The 17,792-nt window shown below is 41.4% G+C and overlaps 1 protein-coding gene and 1 long non-coding RNA gene across 4 annotated transcripts in view; one reads left to right on the plus strand and one right to left on the minus strand.

Annotated features, from left to right (window-relative positions):
* Positions 1–815: 815 nt before the first annotated feature.
* wnt7bb (wingless-type MMTV integration site family, member 7Bb) overlaps positions 816–17,792 on the minus strand; it is a 31,747-nt gene continuing 14,770 nt past the window's right edge. For both annotated transcript variants that reach the window (XM_044193881.1, XM_044193880.1), the window contains exons 3-4: positions 6,658–6,929; positions 816–2,501 (exon numbers count right to left, since the gene is read on the minus strand). In XM_044193881.1, the coding sequence (XP_044049816.1) occupies positions 2,022–2,501; positions 6,658–6,929 (752 nt within the window). In that variant the 3' untranslated portion in view covers positions 816–2,021. The remainder of the gene's footprint in view (positions 2,502–6,657; positions 6,930–17,792) is intronic.
* LOC122875099 lies at positions 6,937–15,664 on the plus strand. 2 transcript variants are annotated; one of them, XR_006377747.1, is made up of 3 exons: positions 6,937–8,446; positions 8,584–8,774; positions 10,534–15,664. It is a non-coding gene; the product is annotated as an uncharacterized LOC122875099 (long non-coding RNA). The 2 variants fall into 2 exon arrangements; XR_006377746.1 differs by having other exon boundaries at positions 8,584–15,664.

Below are 17,792 nucleotides of genomic sequence, written 5' to 3' on the forward strand. Positions count from 1 at the left end.
ACATCAGGGAGCCCTGACTTTCTGGAGTCTTGTCGTCACCAGCAACCAGCAGAGACGCTGCACAAAGGTACTGTTGTTTGTCAAGAAATAGTTACAGCACCTAACTCATTTTTTATAGTTTTGGCCATCATTCCTATCAATTATGATAACACTGTACTTACCAAGTTAATATCAATGATCTGGGAATGCTGAGACATCGCAAAAATAGAGATTAGCTGAAGGTATTTGGAAGAGAAAACAAAGGTGAACGGTAAAATTATTGCTCCCACAATCTGTTCAGACCATCCATCACAGTTGACAGACTGGTTCAACTTTGACCGACTGTACTGGCTGTAGTTGTGCACTGATTACCTCCATTTTGAGTGTGCTCACTATTGCTTTTACCAACAAAGTGGTTTAGATAATCTGGATAAACTGTAGGCTGGTTTTACAACCTTTCTCACCATCTGACTTTTTTTTTTGTATCACTATGTTCCCAGATCTCAGCAATTACTTTGGTAAGTACAGTGTTATTATAACGGATAGAAATTGTGTCCAAAACTCCTAAAATAAGATCCAAGTTGTAATAAACTGCAATTATCCTTTAACGCTGAGGCAGAACAGCACTAATCTAGCTAGGAGCAAAATGCAGCCCTAATGAGAACAAACAAGTGTAAATCATCATCAAAAATGTATACTTTGAACTATAAGCTCTTGTCCAGCAGCATATTAGGCTAAATAAGAATAATAATCTCATAATATTTTGTTACCCCTGCTATTATATGTATGGGTGTGTAGTTGTAAATAATCATCTATTTTAGCAATGAACTGCCAAACTGAGTCAAATGGGAGTTTATTTAGTTCTTATGAGTCGTATCTGAATAGAAAATATCAGTGCAGCACTCAACAACACATCCAGCAACATATCAGTTTCATGTTTAATGAATTGAGGAAGGATCTCTGCAGTTAAATTATTTTTTTTTTCTTGCTACTGTCTATTAACTGAAATTGCAAAAGCATCCAAATAGATGTTACTGCTCGGGGAAAAAGGATTGCAAACAAACTATGCAACAGTAAAATAGAACCAAGGTGTTTGAATGTGAAACACACTGTAATGATGTTTTTTGTTGTCAACACACCAGTAGCAATAAAACCTTTTTTTTCTTTTTAAGAAAAGATCAGGTTTTTAAGGGATTGGGGGATCATGTTCTAATAGACACACATCTTCAGTCAGAGTTTCTAAAAAGTATTTTTCTTTACACTTAGTACAAAAAAGACATCTCTACCCGTTAGTGCTTCGTTTTAAGATACTATAACATAAATAAACAATTTATTTTCAGTGTTCAGAACAGACAGTTCCAGTGTGACTGGAAAACTAACATACTCCACCATATTCCAGTTGGCAGCAGAAGGTTTAACAGAGTTCTCCACTCAGATTCCGGCGCACCCCAACGCACCATACTTACAAAATGTTCTTCATTTCTACAAACCTCCGACATAAGTCCCAGCCAATTTGGGGGGTCATTCATGTCAAGATTCACTTTTGCTCCCCTTTAGTGAAAATACGACAAAACCCTTAAAAGTTTTCAATCAAAGACTTGACATATCTCTCCCAGTCACAACCTCATCAGCTGCTGTCATTTTGATCAACTCCCAGGTTACTGTGTTTCCTCTCCATGCACGAGTCTCTTGTGAATTTAACAATTACAATCCCGGAGTGCAGAGCACAGTTCCCATCAAGGGCCTCATTCATTACCTGTAGTCCCAACTTCACTGTGGATACATCAGTACAGGAGCACAATCTCTATGTGACAGTAAAGTTCTGGGGTATTACCTACTGATATTTAGCATTTACTTTCTGAAAAGAAATTAGATAGATTCTGCTGTGCAAAACGATGCCATGAAGAGCTGATAGTGTAAATTCCATTCATTTATTTCAATATCTTTCACTGGTCCACGTCACACTTTTATCGCTCGCTTGAGTCTTCCTCATTCAGCTAGTCCTTGGCGCCTCACTTCCTGGCACTGAGTTCCTCGTGTCCTTATTTGCAGGTAAACACCTCCGTCCTCTCACTGCACGTGTTGCACTTGACGAAGCAGCACCATTGGAACTTACAATTGCACTGCCACACTTTGGTGTACTGGTGTGTATTGTAGCCCCGCCCGCAGCACATAAGGTCGCAGCCGTCTGTATGTGGCGAGGTGCGGTTGCACAGGCGTCCCTGGGTGCCTACGCTCCCCGTGGCTGCGTCCTCCTCGCAGTAGTTGGGCGACCTCTCGATGTAGACGAGGTCTGTCTCCATGGGCTTGCGGTAGCCCTGAGTCTGCTTCACCTTGAGGTGGGTGGGCTGGCGCAGTCGGCTAGCCCGGACTACCTCCACGTGCACGGCTTCGTTGTACTTGTCCTTGAGTACGTAGCCAATCTCACGGAACTTGGGAAGTGTAGTCCAACAGGTCTTAGTGGTGCAGGAGCCCGAGACGCCGTGGCACTTGCACTCTAGCTTCATCCTTTCTTCTAGTACCTGGCGATTAATAGAGAGAAAAAACTGTCACAACAAATATAGATGTGAAATTATGTTCCCAACCCCAAATTAATGAGGACAAACCCAATGTCTGTCTTAAAAGGTCAGTTCACCTAAATTATGAATACTTTCTCAATAACCTCCGGTGGTATCTAGCCATGCAGATAGTTTCGCTTTTTTGTGGATGCTGTTTATCTTATCACTGCAAATGCAAAAACAACATACCAGTAAGACTTCTCAAATGGACACAGCCACTCTATTCTCACCATGTACAAAGCCACTGACATTTTACTAAATGAAAATATCACTCATATTACCTTGTATTGGTGTAGTAACTGTTGACGACAAATTGTTTGAGTGAAGAGGTTTATTAATGAATAACCAAGTTTTACCCATAGGCTGGCTGAATGTGTTGTGCCACTATGTTAGTGGAAACAAAATATGTCAGATTAACTAGACGTCAGATAAGATATTTATTTGAATGTTTGTGTAAAAACTGTGATAGCAATGGGGCATTTCTTATCTACAGCCATGCTTCTGGTAAGTGGTGATTGTGCTGGTGGTGCATTTATGCCGCAGGTACTTAAATTTGACAGTCAGAAATTACCAATCTGGTTTTACTGCAGAGTGACAGATCTCTGTGAAGTAGGCAAATCCAAGCATATCTGAATTTGCGGTCATGGATGACATGCAGTTGCATGTTGTGAAGGAGAGAAAATTGCACTTACTGGTAATATTCCATCCTGTAATTTTGTCTACCTTCCCTAAACCACATCAATGACAGAAAAAAAGCTTGTATTTTATACAGCTATCAATCATCTTGGAAAATTTGAGTCCAGATTGTTGTGTCATTAAATGTGTTGCACATGCAGTACAAAACAAAGACAAACTCAATTAATTGTTTACAGCTGGACAAGAGATTTGAGGTTTATTTGACTGCTTAAACAACATTGTGATAAATAGAAGAAAGCAATGTTGCCACATGCTTGAAAGTGGATCATTCATGCATTTATAGATTCAGATACTTTTAGTCAAAGAGTAATATAAAATGCAATAATGTAGAATGTTTTAGGTTGTGCCCTTTCTCAGACTTGGACTTAATTTCTCTTTGGGGTTATCTCCAACATATGGTACACAGGGCAGAATGTCTTCTATTTGCTGCCTAGTCCTGAGGAATATGGGAAATATTGTGCTCTGTCGTCAGTATTTAAGTGTCAATCCTTTTCCCCGTGGGACTAAGAAACTAAAAAACCTCAAAATAAAAACAGTACCCTCTTCGTTTTCTGCTGAACTGTTCTCAAAGGCAGAGGAACAGAGGAAAGAGGGGGTGGAGTTCGAATGGGTCATATTAACACGTCTGTAATAGTCCTGACATGACTCCTTTAACCAAATTAGGAACCCCCGACTTGCTTGAACGAAGCATGTGTCATTGTTGTATAAGATGTAAGTTGGGTTGGCAGGGCATTTTTCCAGTGCAGCTTTTTCCTGGCACCTGGCCTCGCCAGCGGCACAAGTCATCATTTCTATCAGACACTTACAAAATGTACACAAGAGTTGTTCAATATATCTGTCTGTCTTGTCCATGGACTCATGTGGTACCAGTTTACCGATTTGAGGACATTTGATTGAAAAAACATGAGCTCCCCCCGACTTCATAAAAGCCGGGGTCAGCTGTCAATCTTGCCTCAGATGTTGATTCAGAATGAGGATTTCCAAAAATGTATAGTGCAAAAACCACAAGGAATGCCTGGCATAAGGAGTCTGACAGATGCATGGAAACATTTACTTAAACTGTGTCCATCAAAGCCTCTGATCTGTTACTAATTAGTCCAATATGACCAGATTCCCATCTAAAGATCACTTGTCAAACACATAGCCCTGACGCAAGTTGAAAGAGATCTGATGATTCACTGAGTGTTCTTTTACATTCGGTTTAGTCACGGAATCTATTGTAATTATAGTTTTCTGTTTCAATGATGCTTCTTATCTGTGATTAGAAAACAAAATCTCAGCTGGATCCCATTGGAGGCACCGTTTCCTCCTTCATCAGAATCAGGATCATTTCGATCAGCTCATTTGTCTTGAATATATTGATGTTGAGACTAGAACAAACTGACCTCACCTGCAGTAGACAGGGAAACAAGATCTATGTAACCCATTTTTCACAATAAAGAAAGCCTAGCAGAAAGGGGAAGATAACCTTCTGCATAAAAACAACAGTGTATTCTGATTAAATAACCAACAATGGTCCATTTACACTTGTCATTTCTTTGTCAAGTATCTCATATCCAGATGAAATCCAGATGCAACTTAATACACCTTGGTTTACACTTAGCCACAAAAATGTGTCTCTGTTGGCCAGATCACAAATCTGATGGCAATCTGTCTAGGTTTTAGGCTACATGCAAATCACAGTCTGTACTCCAGTCCAGAGGGTGGTGGTAATCAAGTTTGGTAACTGCCAAGAATGAATGAAAATAACTTGTGCACTGTAGCAGTTTGTTCCAACAGTTAGCAATAATGGCAAGCTAGCTAACAACTGTCCATAAACTGACACAAATTCATGGATGAATCACATTTATGGACTATACGCGAGACTAAGGTTTTATCACCCGAGGTGTTTTGAACAATCAGATTTCAATCCGTCTTGAAAACTTCTTGGATGTATTTACACTAGTTGTTTGATATCCAATAGCTATCCTCCCAAGATGCATGAAGTCAACTAGAAGGGCACTCAGAGAGTAGCCCAGTCTTCTATGATATGCAAATCTGCAAGCGCAACCACTATATATGTGTGGATATATTTCCAAAACTATTAGAATTATAGAATGTCAAAACATGGTTGTGCCTAGCTGAAACCTCACAATGTTAACAAAAGTGAAAAATAATTAGTGTATCCGCCCTGTGATTTGGATCTGCTCCAAAATGTAATGGGTTCTTCCTTGGCCCATGCTACACCCTTTCACCAAGTTTTATGAAAATCAGGCCAGTAGTTGTTCCATAATCCTGCTGACAGACAAACTAACTAACAGCACCAAAAACATAATGTCCTTGGCAGTGGTAATAAGTGTAAATGGGATCAAACAAAGCAAGTGTGTACCCAGACAAGCCTCAGACCTCTGTATCCTTAATAACCTCTTCCATTCTAAGAAAGATTTCAGCTTCCTACTGTCTCAGCAAAGAGGAAATCTGACTTTTGCACATCCTTCTAGAATCCGAGTTTCCGAGCCCCAGAGTGAGAACAGCTATAGTGCCAACTGACCCTGACAGTCCAACATGCCAGCACCCTGGCATGCAGCACAGACCCTATCAGTCTGCTGTGTTAACACTAGCATTGTCGGCCTGCTTTCACACCCTGAATAGACGCAGTCAAATGGCAGTGACATGTTTTGGTATTGTGCAGAGAACTGCAATAATATCCTGTCCCTGACTTTACACTTCATAATTCCATGAAAGGAACTGGAAAGAGGGGATGGCAGTCTTCCATCTGGCAACCATTGGCCAGGCCCTATTTTCCCAGTGGACACAATAAAGCCCAAGTTATTAATTAGATCCATTTGTCAGTATAACATCATCTCTTCTCTTTTATTTACCTCTCACACTCTCTCTCTTTTTCTTTCCGCCATGACTGTTCTTGGATGACTAATAGCAAACAAACATGTCCATAATGAAGTTTGCCAACTCTCTCTCTCTCAGAAATAAAAGACGCCCTCTTAGAATGGAAAGAAATGTCAATAATTGACTCAGGCAAAACAAGCTGCTGAAAGGCAAACTGGGTGATCAATCAATCAACCACTTGGTCAATCACAGTCCTGTCACATGACTGTGTGACTTTTAGCTCTTTATCTATGACTGTTTGCTCTTCTGCAAAGGAACACATTAAGACACGCATCTATGCATCCATGCATGAACACATGCATTTTTGTCAAGTATTGAGTCATGAAATGTTTTGTGTCTTTAGAGGAAGATTATTTCATGTCATCTATTTTCAAGGACTTACTTAGGGGATAATTCTGCTTTAATACAACTTGAGTCTGATTTCCGTCATTTTAGCCATCATTTCTATCGCTTAAGATAACATCGTACTCCTGGGATCTGGAAACACAACAGCACACACCTGTGGCAAAGCATCTGAGATTACGAAAAACCTATTTACCTTTCTGCCTGCCTCATTGTTATGCAAGTTCATCAGGCGGCGTGGGGTCTTTTTAATCTCACGGGCGTCCACGAAGCGACGAGAGAACTCGATACCGTACTTGATGTCAGCCGAGCAGCCTCCCCACTTCCAGCCTTCCTCCTGATTGTAATACCCCTGCTTCTCACGGTCGCAGCCGCACTGGCTGAGGTTGCCTTGGCTGCATGCTGCTGTGATAGCGTGGGCCACCCCTGCCGCTGTGATGGCGTAGGTGAACGCTGCTTCCCGACTGCCTGAAAGAGGGAAGAGATCTCTGTTTAAAAATACTGGGATGAGATGAGATATTAGCAATTTGTAGATGATTTTAGATAACTAAATTGGAAACCTAGTTCAGTTACTGTTCTGTAGTTACAGCACATGTTTAGCACCCACCACAAGCATTAAAGACCCATATAAACGTATATGTCAGATGAAAATGATTGGACAACAGTTGTATCCTGCCTTTGTTTTGTGAACCTTAAACCCAAATCAATTTTGTATATCAGCTCAAAACAGGTTCCAAAGTTGTTTTACTGAGAATTTGCCATGCTTTTATAATATTGTAAAAATGAATGCCCTTATTTGGGCTAATGCTGACCACTGTCACCTTCTGCACAGCAAACGTTCAAAACAGCACTCCAGTCACATTATGAGATGCAGCAGAGGTTTTGACCTCGATAAACAGCACAGTAATTCCAAGTCTGCTACGTCGCCTTGATAAGCTACCATTTTTTCCTTCCCTCTCCTAAACAGCTTCCCTCCTGCACCTTGGTAGAAATGTGGTCACATTTCCGACCGCAAAGTCCTCGGGCCCAGCCTGCGAGAGTGCAGTGTTGGAATTCCAGAGTGGGGAGAGCTGGTCTAGGTGCTGTCCAAAGTGCTGAATTCCTCTACAGGAGCACCTTGTACTGCTGCCCACTCTGCAAACAGCCGGGGTCTACAGGTCTCGCTGCCTCACTCACACTGCTCACTGACAAGAAAGGAGACACTCTGGGGTGCAAGAGCCAGATGGTACCAAGACTGCACAAGATAAGATCAGCAGCAGCTAAACCTAAACAAGGGAAAAATACCTGTGCTTAAGTACTGCTGTGTGAAAATCTAAATGAATCCAATTTGTTATGTCTGTGCTTCCATCTGACTATGTGACCCCTCAAATTGAAGGATTACATTATTCTCTTCATTTTCATTATAATTTTATAATGAAAATGAAAAAAATATGAAAAACGCTTTCAGAAAACCCCAGAGCCCAGTTTGTTGTCTTCAAATTGCCTGGTTTGTCAGACCAACAGTCCAAATCCCAAACATATTCAATTTAAAATGTTAAAATAGAGAAAAACTGCAAATCTTTACATTTGAGAGGGAGAAACTGGCAAATAATATTTTTCCTTGATAAATGACCTAAATGATTAATTGGTTATCAAACCTGTTGTTGATTAACTTATTATTTCATGTTTCAATCATGGTATTGAATAACAGTTCTTTGGAATATCAATGATGGATTTAAGATGAAAAGGGAGCCAAAGGACTATGTTACACACTTAGCCAAAAGGTCGATGATAACCACAATGCCGTACCATTCCTTTCTCTTTCTAAATATCTCAGAGTCCTCTACTACTCTCCTAATGGCTACAGAGGGCTGGCTTAAAAGGCCTTTCCTGGTCTGAAACAGACTGTGGGCTATTACAAACCCATTCTCCCTTCAACTGGCAGTAATCTGGAAGGGGCTGAGCAGCAGAAACAAGGCTAACCGCAGAGCAGAGAAGAATGTTTCGTAAGTCTTTTCTTGTATGTTGTGTAATGTACTCAGTTGCAATTATTTGAACCTCTCTAGGTAAAATGTTTTTTTTTTCTGCACTTCAGAGAGCCAAAAGCTCCTTGATGATTTATCATTTCTTCATTGGCTTTCAGAGAAACAGCCAAGACGCTTGTCAGATCAGTTTGGCAACAAACTTCACTGTATTACTTCAGATCTAAACAGCAACTCCAGCGTTCTGGACATTGTGACTTGATGTCACTGCACGCTGCAGAAGATTTGGGTGTGAAGAGCAAAGGATATGCCAAATCATCTGTGGTCAGAGATTCCTCTGAGAAATTTATTTGTAAGTCTATCTAGTAAGAAGAACTGTAATCAATCTTGATGAATTAAGGTGAGTTATTGGTAACAAGTAACAAGTTAAATCTTGGTTCACTGTATATACATGCTCAAATGTGACAGATTTCCGATATGTTTTCAACAGAATGGAGTTTAAACAAATATGCAACCCTTTCTACAAAAGAGAGCTACAACAGTTTTGAATCTTGTGAAACACCAAATGAAGAAATAAACTCTATAAACATTCAGTACCTACCTAGAGTCAGATATTGCAGACATACCTACAGTCGTGTCCACCAAAGACAGAAATAAAATTCTAAAATGAGTAAATGGAGGAAATGTTTACATCTGCAGCAACAAAGTACAAATAAAACACGGCTCAGACATGAGAGAAGAAAATACAGTATGGCTTGTGTCCTTTTGCCTGACTAAATAAACTTTTAACAATTTTAAAAGTTACTAGACATAAAAATCTTTGCTTATTTTACCGTATTTAATGGGCCCAGACAGTGCAGTCAGATAGAGCCAAGGCTGCTAGCGTTAGCTGGAGTCTAGCCTAGGCATGGCTGCTCTGCATAAAGCAGAACAGTAAAATGCACTTATCTGTTTGGATTTGCCTATTGCCTAATTTTATGGAGCTTTTTTCAGCATTTAAAAAGTAATTTGCATTAAGTACTTTAAATAAACTGCTTATATGCAGTCATTTGCAGCTGTTTTTTTATTTCATTTCCTCTTTTTTCTTCAGAGAGACTTTTTGCACCTCTTATTCTAGTCTCAGGGGCATTTTCTGAACTCTCAGAGACGTTTTCACCCAAAGCCACTGTTAATTTCCTATCTTGGCACTGGGGCTGCAGAGCTAATACCACGGCCACAGGTTTGCCCGGTGGAGACTGACTCACAACCACTTGCTTCTTTGGTTAGCAGCAGAGCTGTGCCCCACCAGCTTGTGGTAACATTCTGCTGCCCCCACCTCACACACATGCACGGATGCAGGCGCACAAGCATAATGTACGTGCATTCACACACATGCATATGCACGCAAATACTCAACACACTCACACTACCCTCCACCCTCACACACATACACTGTTAAAACACATTTGCAAGTAGATGCACAAACAGAGCGTCACTGTAATGTTTAAAACAGGATAAAGGCAGTTTCCAGAGAAAGGGTGGTTCCCTGAGCCATAGATTCATGCCCATTTCTGGGCCCATTGAGTTGTGCTGCTCATGGGGAAAATGATGATGATGGGGCTTGTACTGGTTGTCACCCCCTGGTGGGTCTGGCACTGCCAAGGCTCTGCCTGGCCATAATGAAAGCCAATTACACAAGCCATGGAACTGTGGCGATCAAGACCCTCTTTTTTCTTTGTGCAATGAACCAAAGAAAACATCGGAAATCAGATTTTTAGCACTTAAAATATGTTGCTGCTGGATATAAATATCCATGTGTATGGAGCATTCAATCTCCCTCTTGCCTATTCAATCCAAATCAAATCATATTATGTGTGACGATTATTTAAATTAAAAACATAAAAACTAAAGTCCATATAAATCCTGCATTATGCTTGAACTGTAGTAAAACTTATTTTCAGATTACAATTCAAGTGAGTGAAGACCCAAAGGTTCTGAGTGCACTGACCAAAACAAATTTACTAATATAACCACAACCAGGAAACTCCATATTTTAACACTAACAACAATGCTCTGTTGTCTTGTGTGAATGTTGTGTGTGCAACAACATCATTTTACTCCTGTGCCCACAGGAAAGGAAGGCCCTGCTTTGCTGAACAGCCGTGCGGTTGATGAAATGCGGAGGAGAAAAAGCACCCATAACAGCAGCAGAAAGCCCTACAGAAGCTGGCCCCAGAGTCCTGACAGCCCTCCAGGAGGAACCACCCTGGGATAGCCTCGCTAGCTGCCAGTGGAAAATTGGAGTGACCAGAAAAACCTCAATGAACTTGGAAACATCCAGGAGAGAAGAATGGGGGAATATTAAAACAGATGTCTAATGGAGTTTAGTGGCAAGTGTCTGCTACACTATCCAAGAAAGTAGGGAAGAAGAAGATCAGTATTGCTTCACTCAGAACAGGTACAAGGGTTCATACACAAGCATAAAATATCCTGTTATGTCCCTGTGTCAGGGACCAAAACCAGAGATGTAGTGAAGGCTACTGACTCAGTATGCCTTGGCCTTCACATTAACTGACCACACCACGTTGGACACCGGCCCCTGCTGCTATGCCCGTCGTGTCTTTTGACCATCTGCCGAAAGTGGGACACAAAAAGAAATCTCTGGATGTAGTGGCTCGCCGCTAAGACGGCAATCTGTGTTTAGAGCTGGAGGCAGGCACACCGCTAGACAAATTTCACATGACACAGCACAGGAGATTTACAACCAACGACACTATACAGGCAATGCTGGTGTAGCATAGGCTAGCTGATGGAGTAACACTGCCGCTGACCTCAACAAGCCTTTTCTTTCTCCGCTTTCTTCACCGCTCACAGGCCATGGTTAGGCTATGTTGCTGACAAGAGAGGAAAGGGAAAATATATACTGAAGGGACTTGAACACGGGGCTGTGAAGGCCACTGCTCTGTCCAAAAAACAACCCAAGGTCAATTTTGTTGTGTGCCTATCCCATCAGATGTAGCACCATATTACATCGTGTACCTTACTTTCTGAATACCATTTGGCATTTCTTTGTTACTATTATGACTATATATGACTGTATATGTTGTGCTTCTTTAGCCTTTTTAAATCTTGTTAGCTGGGTGTTAATGTTTAGTTTCTGGCACTGAGAAAGCTACTGACAACCTGAGTCACATTCCTTGTTTGTGTCAGCACACTTGGCCACAAAACTTAATTCTGATTCTGGCAATTAAGGTTGCACAAGCACATAAGAAGGTCTGCAGCCTAAGTGAGCTGCAGTGAAGCGTGCAGACATAGAGCTGTAAGAGCACTGCAGCACAGATACGACTTAATTACTGCAAGGTCTGATATTGTAAGAGGATAGGAGAAGAAATTCAGCAGATGAAAAGGGCTGGAGAGAAGTAGTTTAGGCTGGAATACTGGTGGGGGTCTTGCCAAGAAAGAGGAAAACACACACACACACACAAACACACATAGGCCGGCAGAGCCCAGCAGTGCAGTTGAATGGCCTCTCTACACAAGACAAGCCTGTTGGTGGAGCAGTGAAGGGGAAAGCTTTTTAAAGGCCCCCTCATCCCGGACATGCACTCACACCCCGGGGACAGAGGAGGATTGGATTGCATAAGAAATTACATCTCAACCACACAACGATACACTGGAGTTTTAGAGTTTCATGTCCATTAGGACATCCTGTCACGGACAAATGGCACTAGAGTGAACAAAGGGAAAAGTGTCACCTGCTGGTGGCCAGGGGTCTTTACACTTGTGGTGATGTTGACAGACAGTATATTACAAACAGGACAGGAAACCTTTCTTTTCATCTAAAGGACATGGTAGTTGAAAATGCCCAAAACTCACCTGCCACTTTGTCTCATTTACCAGCCAACTAAATGGAAAGGGAGATAACCAAAGTAGTCAAGAATATTCTTTCTGGAGCTGCATGTAGATTCACTGACTTTAAACTAAATCTTGTTGTTTTTTTCTACTTATTCCCCCTACTCTCTCTCTGTCTTACTGCACTTCCACGCTCCAAATAAAGAGAAAACCCTAAAGCCAAGAAAGCCCCTACTCTACATTTAAAAAAGCAAAATCTACACTATATACACTATGTATATACAGCAAGATAAGTTCAAAATATGAAACATACCACCCAAAACTTCTGCAAACGAGTGAATCAAATAGAAATCTCATTTACTTTAGGCTTTTTTAACACTGATTGTAAGTATAAGTTCATGTACACTCCATTAAAATGGTTATTTTTCCACACTGTACATATATAATAAAGTTATGACACCCAAAATACTTAAAAAACAAGCTCTAACCAAAGCCGTACCGGCACTGGAACTGTGACTCCAGGGCCCCATGGAAGGGGAAGAAAGTTGGAGGAAAACCCCTTGCTTTGTATACCAATCACTGCACTCACTAATGCGCTCTCTACTACTGTTTTCCGTTCCGCTTTATGTACCGTTGCTATGAACATATGCTCCCAGCAAATTATAGACAAAGTTGTGGTCCATGAGGTTTGCAGCTTGAGGAATTAGCACAGCCGTGTTCCTGTACAATAAAATAATATTGTTTTACCAGAACTAGGCTCCACATTCTCGGTGTACTCACATCATGGAGCTGGGGAAGTGACACGCTTTGGCACAGCTCTTACTGTAGGGTCCCGAGTTTGATTCATATAATAAGGAGGGCTTTGAGAAGTAAAGCTAAAACAATTATGAGGGTATTTAACGTTGCTGGTATTAAATGCTGAGAATCTAAGTAAGCTGCCTCCCAGGCATAGAAAATTGGGCTGGCAGAAAACATCTCAAAAGCATCCTTTTTCTTCCTGATCTCCCTGAGGTGGAGATAAAGCTTTTTGACTGAATACCGAGACTTGCTAAAACAGGCACAAATCCTTCTTCCCACCCTTTCATCCTAATAATGAGACCGAATCAGGACCTCACCTGCTCAGATCTGGAAATGTACGCCTGTATGTGCTGTACATGGTAATCATCAAGTTCATTTGAGGACAGTGTTGAGGATTTTCCACTATTTCAGTCCCATTTGACTTTGTTTCATCTTCAATGGAAACATATTTACTGAGATATATATCAATCCCACATCATATCATTGAAGATATCATTATCATCATCACTATAATCAGCGAGTCAAATATGCCACTGATGACATGTTTCCTTTCTCATTACAAAAGAAACCTCCAGACCTAACATTTCCATATTCGTTGATATTCATCAGACCCTCAAATAAAGCTCCAGGTCTCTTAACATCCTCTCCCTCCTACTAGTGTCTTTTTCCTCAAACCCACAAACTCTCCCTCTCTTGCTCTCACCTAAGTGGGCCAGTAGCAGTGTGATTGTTGGCACATGTAAATGTCCAGCGGCGGCCCTGCGTGTAGAGAATACAGTGATCGGCCCGGGATTGTGTGGAACAAAGCGCACTGTGAGATTACAGTTGATCCTCTCGCATCCTGTTTCCTCCTGCGTCTAGCAGCACTGGCAGACACAGACAGACGCAGATCCCACCGATAACACAGTGCCGCTGGGAGGGAAGGGGCGAATGACACACACACAGGGGCCCGAGGGCCAGAGCCCAGAACGACCCCGGGCCACGTCAGCAGACAGACGGTGGGTGGGCAGGAGAGAGAGCGCGTTAGAGAGAGGTGAGGGAAAGGAGAGGGACCCCAGCTCCCGACACACCCACACAGTCTGAGACAGAGCTGATGAATGAACAAGTACAGGGGCCTGGCGATGATAGCGCTGTTTGGTCGCGTAGGACGAGAGGCCCCACCCTAGATATGTGGGCAGGGGATGTGAGGCGAAGCACTGGGAGAAAAAGAGTAATCGATGACCTTTACCAAGCCATGATGACCACAGCCCACACACTGTAGAACAACAAAACATCAGACTCCCCTATCTGATAAAGTTAGGGGAAAGATCCTACTCATTGGGACACACACACACATATATACAACTGCTCTGTTTTCTCTGGACTCACATAGAGGAGGGCAGAGAGGATTACGGCTACCCACATGATGATGGGCTGAAAAATAGGCCTTTTATCCACCACCGTTCCACCATAACACAATGCACGCATCATTTCCATTATGCTATCCGCATGGTATCAAGTACTTGGCTGCCTGGGAGTGAATCCGCAGTTTTGCTGGTAGCTCGGCACTACGATGCATCAGAGATATTTTATCTTTTTGCGATAGCGACGTTGATATAGCATACTTTTATGATAATGACAAATGTTTTTTTATCTATATGGGATAACAGAATTGGGTGAATGATTGCATATCTGAGTTGATAACCACAATTTGCCTAAAGGGTGTACAACCAACAAGACACTAATCCCACAAAGGGAAAAACCTCGGCGGCAGTGAGATGATTGATGGCCTTTTCGGAGAGTTCACCAGTGTCAAAGTATCTATTTGTGTGCTCTTGAAAAACCCCCAGTTTTGAAGAATGACTTTTTGACTGTCTTTATTAAGCTTGTCCTGGGTATAACACTCATAGCCAACAGACTAAGCTCATATGTCAAACAGGGTAAGATTGTAGTTTTTTCCAGCAAGAATTTAACAGTGAAGCTTCACTCCCTAATGATGATAGCCTTTAAAATATGAGCAGCAAATAAATCTGTTGAGTTTATAGATTCATTATTTCTTCTCAAAATTTTGAATAATCATTGTGTTGACAATGTAGGTGGCAACAGTTACACTGTACAACTGACATATTTGTTTTCAAGGAAATAATGTTTATCCTGTAGTTGATATTTAACTTGAATGTTTTTAAGAGTTTGTTGAAAAAGTTCAGCTGGTCGAAATTAATATTTCAACTCGCATTTCCATTTACTTTGTCAAAATGAGGAAACAAAGCATGAATGGAACCACATGATCATTTGAATAGATTTTCTTGTCCGTTCATTATTAGCCTTAGGTTGGACTGTGATGTTGTACTTGCATTCTGCGGGGATATGATTTCACCACAAATGACCATCAACTGATTCCGAGAAGGGGAAGGAGCTCCGCCAATGCATTTATAATCTGCAAGTATTTTGTTGTCCTCAAAGCAGGAGCTTGTAGTGCAGCGTATGAGAGGAGAAATGCTAGATATGTGGGAGAAAGTAAATTGATGGCTATTTTAAGCCTTCAATGACAAAAGAAATGTGAGGATCATAATCATTAATTACGACTGCCACTGTAATTGTTTTTTTTATTACACCTGATTCTATGCATTAAATCATTGTGACTCATACATTTTTGCCTGTGAAAATTGCTGTAAGGCCATTGTGTTCTGTTATAACATTAGTTAAAGTGATCTGAAATGCAAAAGAATTGTCTTCAATAAGAGAACTGCTCAGGAAAATTTGATTGACACCACAATGATTCTCCAAAGTGAGCCAAAGCCATCACTGATCTTTTTGATTTAAGAATGTGGGGTGATATTAACTATAAGAATGTAAAAAAAAAAAAAAAAAAAGCACTATGCACAGATTTTCTGTTGTTGTTGAATAGCTTAACACATAAAATCCTGTGCATCTATTATCTCTGACACACTGCATACAAACATAAAAACACTCCAAAACCTTCAATCTTCAACAAATTCAGCTTTTTTAAAAGGGTGTGGAATGTAAAACACTAAGCCAAAATCCTAAAACTTCTATCAACCACATCCTCTTTGCACTTATCCTCCTCCACTGTTTAAACTTGGGAAACAAAAACCGACCTTAACACTGACTTATGTCTGGCTCTATCTGTCTGTAGTGACCTTTCCCCTCCTCTGAGAGAGAGCTCCACTCGAAGGAGTCCTGCACCTCCAGCTCCCGATCAAGTACGTGCCTGTCCGGGAGTTCTTTCCACACAAGTGGTTTTCAATGAACCTGCTGACTTAAACATCCTTTATCTGACTAGACACTGGTTTGGCCCCTGCAGCCGTGCAGTCCTGGCAGGTGGATCGCCCACACTCTGAGCTTCCAAGGGGAGATGGGTGGACGAGGGAGGAGGGAGGGAGGGAGGGAGGGAGGGACTGACTGGGAGGTGATACTATAAAGGAGAATGAGAAAATACAGATATGAACACACCCTCCATTCTCCAGCCTCCCTTCAGCCTAAGCCTCCACATTTTACCATGCTTACATTTGTTTTTGGTAACTATTCAGACAGACAATTCTTATCCCATTTCCCTATCCTGTTCTCAGAAAAGAGTTTCTAGTCATGAAGCACAGCTTGGGGCAACAAGTCAGTGCCTATCTGAGGTAAATAAGAGAGAGAGAGAGAGAGAGAGAGAGAGAGAGAGAGAGAGAGAGAGAGCAAGAGAATGAGAGAGTAAACTGAAGAGAAAGCAAAAGGGAGAGAGGTATGATGTAGGTCACAGAGCACAATAGACTTTTCCTTGCTTCTTTTCTTAAAAAGCCTTTTTGTGTCAATGTAGCATGAATAAAACAATGTCTTGCCTGCAATTCTACCTAAGCATGTTGATCTGGTCTTCTTTAAACAACAGATAAATTCTAACCTTGGTGTTTTCCACTGATCAAAAATAATACACAGCAGTATTCCCTCTGCAGAAAAAGGCTCACCTGTTCAAGGGCTGCATATATTCTTGTGCAATAAGCCAGAGGCAGCATGATTGAACTTTTGTAATATTTCACTGCCGGCACAACAAGAAACCTCTTTCAGATGAAAAGCATGAATCAGGACGGTGACAAACTGGCTGGAAAGTCAAACAGAGAGTAACCAGAGTAGGCCATTTTCTGACAAGGGAGCCAGTGTTGGCCTTTGATGCTGAGTGTAGCCGTTGAAAGGTGTCCATTTTCAAGCTCTAATCGCCGACATCAAGTGCACTGCAATTTGAACAGAGCTGTAAGGTGTTCATAAGCAGGCCTTTTAAGTGAAGGGCATCTCTATTACAGGTGGTTAACCAAAGGAATGTCAATGGTACACAAGAAAAGGCTTTTTTCAGTCAAGTCAAAACATAGAAAAGGGAAAAAGTACAAATGTCCAGTAATGTAGTGGAATAAATAGAATAACTGCAAGAGTACAATAAAGTGTTCATTTGATACTGTATGTGTTAAAGTTGAGGCATGGGGCAAAGATCACTCGCTGGATCTAAAACACGTTAACTTATTATGAGAGATGTGTAACAGAAACCACATGGGGCTTTTGATGCACTTCACGTGTGGGTGAACACACTTAAATATGCATAATAAAATGGCACCAACAAATCACAGGCATGGGATCAGTCTTGACAGAAATATTTAAAATAGAATGATTCATCCAGAAACCCGGCCAAGTATTATGATTGGAGGATTGACCACGTTTGCCATTCTTATCCTGAAACCCCCTCCTTTCCTCCTGACTCGCTGATGGATTT

This window comes from Siniperca chuatsi, linkage group LG4 (assembly GCF_020085105.1).
Source record: "Siniperca chuatsi isolate FFG_IHB_CAS linkage group LG4, ASM2008510v1, whole genome shotgun sequence".
In the NCBI taxonomy this organism is placed as follows: domain Eukaryota; kingdom Metazoa; phylum Chordata; class Actinopteri; order Centrarchiformes; family Sinipercidae; genus Siniperca; species Siniperca chuatsi.